This window comes from Dipteris shenzhenensis, chromosome 12, assembly GCF_047967505.1.
Source record: "Dipteris shenzhenensis isolate YYH24624 ecotype China chromosome 12, Dip_SZ_1.0, whole genome shotgun sequence".
NCBI lineage: Eukaryota > Viridiplantae > Streptophyta > Polypodiopsida > Gleicheniales > Dipteridaceae > Dipteris > Dipteris shenzhenensis.
In genome coordinates, this window is record NC_141607.1 from 6941119 (window position 1) to 6949008 (window position 7890).

The 7890-nt window shown below is 40.3% G+C and overlaps 1 protein-coding gene across 5 annotated transcripts in view; it reads right to left on the reverse strand.

Moving 5' to 3' along the window:
* LOC147895746 (Pseudouridine synthase family protein) overlaps positions 1–2056 on the reverse strand; it is a 160022-nt gene extending 157966 nt beyond the window's left edge. For 2 of the 5 annotated variants that reach the window (XM_087382538.1, XM_087382535.1), the window contains exon 1: positions 1538–1621. Coding sequence is in view for 4 of the 5 variants with exons in the window: in XM_087382535.1 (XP_087238661.1) it covers positions 1538–1595 (58 nt within the window). In the remaining variant the exon portion in view is untranslated. Of the gene's footprint in view, positions 1–1537; positions 1622–1719 lie in introns of those variants that run through there. The other 3 variants (XM_087382536.1, XM_087382533.1, XM_087382537.1) reach the window with 3 other exon arrangements.
* Positions 2057–7890: the final 5834 nt, after the last annotated feature.

Genomic DNA, 7890 nt, shown 5'->3' on the forward strand with positions numbered 1-7890 from the left:
GACCTGCACGCTATGCACACTGGGAGTCGTTGAGACAGAGGAACACTTTCTTTGCACCTACCCAACCTACTACAAGATCCAGAAACAATACCACTGCCTCTATCAGGACGGGAGTGGCTTCGGCCCACTATCACGCTTAATCCATTTCCATGACCAGGTCTGCATTGGGCTCTACCTGCTTGAGATGCGCTGACATAGGGAGACCTTGCTACGACAAATCAGAGAGCAACAGAAGCCGATCACACCACAGGATGCAGAGACTGACCACAGACAGCGGCACGTCACAGATTTTTATGCATTCGAGTCAGCTCCACGACACAATGGGGTGGAGGAGGAGGAGCTAGCTGTTATGCGGGCAGCCTCGATTACCGAGAGAGGACTGCAAAGGCCACCCACGACACGGAGACCGCCCAGAGCACACTCGATTGAGGTTCGCCCTATCACAACCTTCCTCAGAGGGGACCCCCGAGACGAGGGGTCACTCTGAACATAGCTCAACGAGTTCAGAGATCGAAGAGACCATGCCCCTCTATGCCAAATGGGCTACTCAAGAACCAAGTGCACAAATCTCCACCTGCAAACATATGACCAGTCACTAAATCAAGGGCACATGGCTCCAATTTGCACGGTGGGTACCTAAAAGGCACCCAAAGGCACAAGGGTCAGCTCCGAGAACAAGTGGAGCAAAAGCCCCAAATTCTGAGAGAGCGCAATTGTGCCAAATCAAGGCAAATGCAGAATTTCACTCTCCAAGTGCAATCCATCGGTTCTTGGTTGAAGTACATGCACATTGATGGGAGGTGCCATCGCTGCACGGACAGTGTTATGGAGACGATCCCGCATTTGTCTAGGGAGCTGCCCTGCAGCATAGAGGATTTGGCAAGGGACCCTCCGGATTGTAGCCATGACATTTGGGATATGGATGTGCGGTTGACATAAGGGGATTGCACCTTCTCCATCAACCCAGACACACCAGCTTAAAGGATCCAGGGTCAAAGGGTCTTCTAGATAGAAGCACAAGATGACTCCTTCCCGGTGGCACTTTGTGTCATCGCCAGAGGATAGTTTATGTCCAACATCATTGCTTGGAACGTCTGGGGCGCCTGTTGCAATTTGGTGATGGGAGGCCAGCAAGTCCCATAAGCCACTCTTGTAGCCATCTGGCAAGACATTATCTAGACCTCGTTCACCAAATGGAAGCGTGGGACGTCAAGACCTCGGATGGAGGTGGGCGGGTTTCTGCAAGGCTTGGCTGTAGGTCTTCACAAGGCATTCGCTGGATGTATAGTCCTCTACCCTGGTTGTTGACCCTGTTTCAGAGATTCCCAAGGCACTTAGGGTTCTCTAAAAATAGGCTACTTGATAGGCAGACTTTCTCCACATGACAGATTTGTATGGTTGGTTCTTTAAAGCATTAATAGAATGTTCTTTTTCTCGTGGAAAAAAACAAACATTATACAAGCTTGTCTTTCTCATGAACTGCTTACGTTAAATATAAAAACCAATGTTAAAGAGTAACAAAAGATTATGCACTCACACTTGGTGCTTAGATCAGAAAACTGGCCATCGCCAGGCAAATTTGTCAGTGCAAACATCGTACAACAATCCTAACAAAGAGCCGATTCAAAACAAGCTGAAATTAAAAGACTGTCACGATAACTATACCAATGAGGCTGCGCGGACTTATCTAATTAAACCCAGATTCTTAAAGGAACGTACTCCAATTGATAAGAGGTCAGCTACAGCGTCAACAGGTAGGCTTCGGATAACGGATTGCAGAGCGGGCTCCATTGCTGCGATGGTCGTTAGGTTCGACTTACACGATTCATGGATGGGAACATTTGGAAGCTAGGCTAATGTTTTTAACACAGGCTAAGAGTATATCCCCATGTACAATGATATGCGCTGCCAAATCACCCCCTTGAACTTTGGAGTTTCGGAGGGTCCTAGGCATGCCGCGCCCTGGCATTGCTAAATTGCCAAATAAAGCATAGAGTTCATCCTTCTATGAGGAGTGTCACTTGCAACCATGCATAGCTGGCGGTGATTGTTGCGGGGCCTGCTCTAAGAGCCCTTACTTCTCCATGAGGTAGATGGTATCTTTACTTCAACTCCTCCCTAGCTTTATTGCACCTTTCCATCCCTTTCCGTTCACCCCTTTCCTCTCCCCCTCCAAGTAATGAAATTGAATTTTACCATTATTTGTTGAGTAGGGGGGTAGGGACATACTTGACCACATTCATTCTTCCCATGGTATCCACTCTCGTTAGTTATTTGCGAAGGGTTGTCTCATATCTAAAATGCTAGCCCATGCTCTAATGGAAACCATGCTCCAAACAGTATCCTCTCATGCCAAAGCAAGATGTAAGGGGAGAGGATCGAAGGGGCTCGAGCATATCAGAGCCCTTAATTATCTCCTAACCGACAGCTAGCTCTTGAGCCACCTTTTATGTGTGCCAAATGTCATCCGATGTCATAACTTTAAAACATTTTCTTCAATGTCCCAATTTTAAATTCCTTATGATGACTAGGAAATATATGGCCGACTATCCCATTTTAAATGGACCCTCCAAGAATACAAATTTGTATGCATGATAATAACATGATCATGCTTCCTCTCTCCAACCTACAATGGTATATTAGATCTTAATGTAAGGGATTTCATTAAGGACGTTAAGTGTATAGTCAAGCTCATGGGCTAAACAGACATTCTCTTCAGTATCCATAGGGATCGCAATCCCCTTACTGTCTATAGTAATTAAGGTATGCTCCCTATGATCAAAACAACAAGGGGATCACACAACCTCCTTATTATATATATTAACGTAAGGTATGCTCTGCCGATAACAACCATAGACCACCGTTGAAGCATGCCTTGACCATGATTTTTAAGATTGCATTTTGATCTCTCTCTCTCTCTCTCTCTCTCTCTCTCTCTCTCTCTCTCTCTCTCTCTCTCTCTCTCTCTCTCTCTCTCACACATAAGATTTGTTGACTTCTTTTTCTTCATCATGAACATGGTTCTTCTCATAGTTCCTTCACATATTTGCAATGTCTACACCTTGTTCAGGAATAGGGTTGTGATAACGCTTGTCTTATTATTTATTTGCATTTTCATATTTTGTGCTTGCATTTTTAGGATTCTATCTTTTGCCTTGGCAATTCTCCATATCTTCCAATTGGACTTTGACGATGGACTCGTTGTCTTTCTTCGAGTTCTTCTTCCCATAATTGATCATCATAGATTGGTGGTAGTTCTTATACTTCATTTTCAACTATTAATAAATTTTTGCTTGTCAGTTACTTTTCTTGAAATAGGTTTCCTATTGCTTAAGTGTCTTCAATGTGAAAGATAGGTCTAGTTTATCATCGTCGTGTAGCCTATTATGTTATCAACAAATGTTATTTGTTGCTTCATCGATGTAGTTTCTTATTCTTTTCATTTATGTGCATTGCTTATGCTTCTCCTAGCACACGTTCATTTTGTATGCTTTTCAAATCATTGTCTTGCAATCATATTGCTTTCTTATTTTTTGATTGTGTATGTGTTTGTAGTAAGGTATGCTCTCTATGATAAAAATACTAAGGGGATCACACAACCTCCTTATTATAAGGTATGCTCTCTATGATAAAAATAATAAGGGGATCACACAACCTCCTTATTATATATATTAATGTAAGGTACGCTCTAATAAAAACCAATGATGTATTAGTAGATAGATAAAAGTTTTGATCATCATCAAATTTATCCACCACTGATTTTGATAGATGGTAATAAGAGCATCAATACGAAGGAATTGCTCAATTTATAGCTTGCAAGGAGTTGCTCCGTTTATAGCTTTCATCATATGCAACCCCCTTGATTATTTATGGTTTATGGTTCCTGTTATACTCATTTGAAATTGTGTAGTATTGATTATATTTCCAATAGTTTGTCAATATCCTTATGATATCTTTAAAATCTCTATGAAATGGATAACAACCATAGACCAGCATTGAAGCATACCTTGACCATGATTTTTAAGATTGAATTTTGATAACTCTCTCTCTCTCTCTCTCTCTCTCTCTCTCTCTCTCTCTCTCTCTCTCTCTCTCTCTCTCTTCTCTCTCTCTCTCTCTCTCTCTCATAGGATTTGTTGACTTCTTTTTCTTCATTATGAACTTGGTTTTCTCATTGTTCCTTCACATATTTGCAACTTCTAAACCTTATACAAGAACTCGGTTGTGATAACACTTGTCTTATTTTTTATTTGCATTTTCATTTTGTGTGCTTGCATTTTTAGGATTCTATCTTTTGCCTTGGCAATGAGCAATATTGAGAATTGCCTTGGCAATTGTCAATATCTTTTAGTTGGACTTTGACAATGGACTCATTGTCTTTCTTCAAGTTCTTCCCATAATTGATCACCATAGATTGGTGGTAGTTCTTATACTTCATTTTCAACTATTGTGAAATTTGTGCTTGTTGTTCCTCTTAAATTTCCCTTTAGTTCCCCTTAAAATTCCCTTAAATTCCCTCTTTATTTTCCCTAATTTCCCCCTTATTGCCCTTGGGCTTTTCCCCATAATGTTTCCCTAAACATCCTATATTGCATTTTCTCCTTATTTCCTGTAACCCTACTCGTATTGCTCTCCCCCTTTTAAAAAAAAATTCCTTTAACTTCTCTTTATTTTTCTTGTTCTCAAATTTTCTCTTTAAATGATCTCCTTAACTTCTTAAACTCCCTTGTTAATCTTCTCCATCCTTCTCCTTCATTGTTAATTTTTTCCTAATTTTCTCCCTCAATATTTTTTCATTAACCTACGTCAAATTTCCTTTAACTTCTCTTTATTTTTATTGTTCTCAAATTTTCTCTTTAAATGATCTCCTTAACTTCTTAAACTCCCTTGTTAATCTTCTCCATCCTTCTCCTTATTTCTCTACTCTCCTATCTCTTTTACTCCCTGACTCACCCACTCCCTATTTCTCTATTTCCCTATCACTACAAGCCCACCCTATCGCTTGATTTCCCTAACTCTCAAACTACCCACGCTCCATACCTATTTATACTACACTATGCATCACTCCTACCCACTCCTGCAAAGTGCACACCATCACTCTTCCTCTCTCCACTCTCATTTTCCCCCCCAACCCCCCTTCTTATCTTCGCCCCCCCCTCATCAAAAATTTCCACCTTCCCCCCATGTTACTACTTCCCTTCCCCCTTCTCTTCATATATATGTACCTTCTTTTTTTCTCCCCTTATAAAAACCCTTTAAAATTTCCCTCTATATATCATTACTTTGATTAATTATTTCCATTACACCTCCCCTTCGCCCCATATTTACCTCAAGTTGGTTCACCCCACCCTATTCACCACAAAGTGGTTCACCCCACTCCACAAACCCATCTATTTTACACCTATAATGCTACATTGAGTTGCTTAAGTTTATGGCTAAGCTTCCATTTCATTGTGAACCCGATAACAAGGGAGGGGTGTTTATGACACCTGCCTTCCCAATCAATGTTAAGCTAGTTCTTACCATGTTTTCTTATTGGATGGTGGCAGGTAGGCAGACTCCCCTCTTTAATAAAAGTGATCCTTGCTAGGACTTATCCAAGCTCAACTTCTATACAGTTTCCACAAAGTCATTTCTACAAAATGGCCCACTGCTGATTGCCTTTCACTGACTTGTACAAACTTTTCTATTAATGCAATCAATCCTACTTTATTGTCTAGCTTTGCTCTTTTGTCTTTTCACTACACAAAGGCTGTTGTCAAGTCTACCACACACATATCATTCCAAATTTTAAAAGGCATTATGGGGCACAACAATCAAAGCTATTCAAGCCACGACTCCGTCCAACCATCCAAGCTATTGAATCATGGTGGAACTTATGTTGCAAGAAGGTGAATGGATTCTTTCAAGTTTCTCCAAAAACACCAGTGAATTTCTATGCAACGAGTAAAGTATTATGCCCTCTGCAAGGTATATGCCTTCGTGCATTTATAGCAGAGGATAATGGGATCAACATAGATGCAAGAGCGAAGCAATATTAGACCATGAGTCTGAGATGACCAACGATGTGGGAACAATTTGATCAAGGACCTACGCCTAAGCGAGAGGAGCAAGTTGCAGAAGGTGAGCCTCGATAGCCAGCCAAGGATGGCGATGGCCAGGGCCAATGTTAAGGTCATGGACAATGCCATCAATAGCAGCAACACCAGGTCAATATCATGGAGGCACAAGCGAAAGCTCAAGCTCATCTATATTGGAGGTATGAAGGTCATTTTGATCAAACCCAATGCTCAAGAGGACAGCATACCATTTGTTTCTTCGATCGACGAGATAGAGAGTTGGCAAACAAGAACAAGAAGATATGGCATGCTTTATGTACAAGAGGAGATATTATTGGCCTTTCATTATATTTTGCATTTGTTCAAGGCACTACATGCACACAAAGGAGATCTTATTGGTGATTAATCATGCCTTTTTGCAAGAGAATACCTTGCTGCCAAATATTCTCCATGACCAAAGTGCTTGAAGAGCATTAATTAGTTTAAATAGTGTTGGCTTTTTGTTGTGCATGGCAAAGGTTGCATGTGCTTGTTTTGAAATCTTTGCAAGTCTGCTATTGAATAGAATGTTCATGTGAATTCTTTTTCAAAGATTTGCAATCTAGCTTAATTTTGAACTTTTTGCTTTTTCTTCGCATTCCTTCATGAGACTACTTGTGGCTTTTGCTTTATTGCAAGTTCTTCTCTACAACAGACCTTACTTGCCTCCATCCACTCAAGCATTAGTATAGTAGCACAACACAAATTCGATATACTAGATTTTAATTGGGAGTATCCTTTTTCTATGCGGGCAATCCCCTTCTTTTGTTGGCCATTGGAAGGCCGTGGTTGACTTGATGTCTATCTTTGGACTTCCTTCCAAAAAAGGTGTGCTATGTTTAATTTTGTTGTGAAAACATCAATAGAAATATTTGGAAGGGCTTGCCATTTATGATTGGGTAGTCATGATCAAGCTTCATCATTCTTCTAATTTCTTTTGTTCAATGTTAGTTTTGCATGTCTTTAAAGCGAATTACTAGAGCAAACAAAAGGTTGTTCTTGAGGGCTACGTCAATGGTACAAGATTCTTAACATTTTGTCTTAAGCTATGTCAAAGAGATGTTGACAAAGGCCCCAGTATTTTCACATGAGAGAGTTCTCATCTTGTTGGGGGGGCCGTAATTTGAGTCCTGGAAATGTGCATGGTCTTCAACCTCTCCGTCGTCTCCTCCCTTAGCTCCCTAAAATTTTATAATGCAACAAGCTGTGCTGGCAGCAATACTAAGTTGTACAAATTTCCTCTTGCTTGTTGTTGCATCTCTATAACCTTGCAATAAACCATAAGCTTCCTTTATCAAGGGAACAATTTTTTGGTGTAGTTGTGTTTTGTTTTCTAATAGGGTTTGCGTATCAGTTTGTTATTAATTATATCATGTGTAGCATGGCATAGGTATCTTAATTTTAGTTATTTAATGGTTAGTTGATGTTTTTTGAGCAAAGTGACCAGAACAGGCAGAGGCTCACAAATGTAGAAGGAAATGATTTGGAATTGGCAGAGTTTTTGAACAAGGATCATATTTGTGGTTTTTGGTTAATCTCTTTGGTTGCATAGGACCACAAACAAGTAAATTGATGTTGTTTTGAATTGGTACATTTTGAAAACAAAATGATATTGATTTAGAGGGTAGTATAGGATGAAGCAACTATCTATACCACCAACATATGGATGTGTTTAATTATGTTCATGATTCAAAATGTAAAGATCAATATTGATTTGCAATGAAGAGTGGTTGAATCATCAATCGATCTGGGACCTTTCTAGCACTTGAGTATTTTGTTTGTAGAGTTGCTC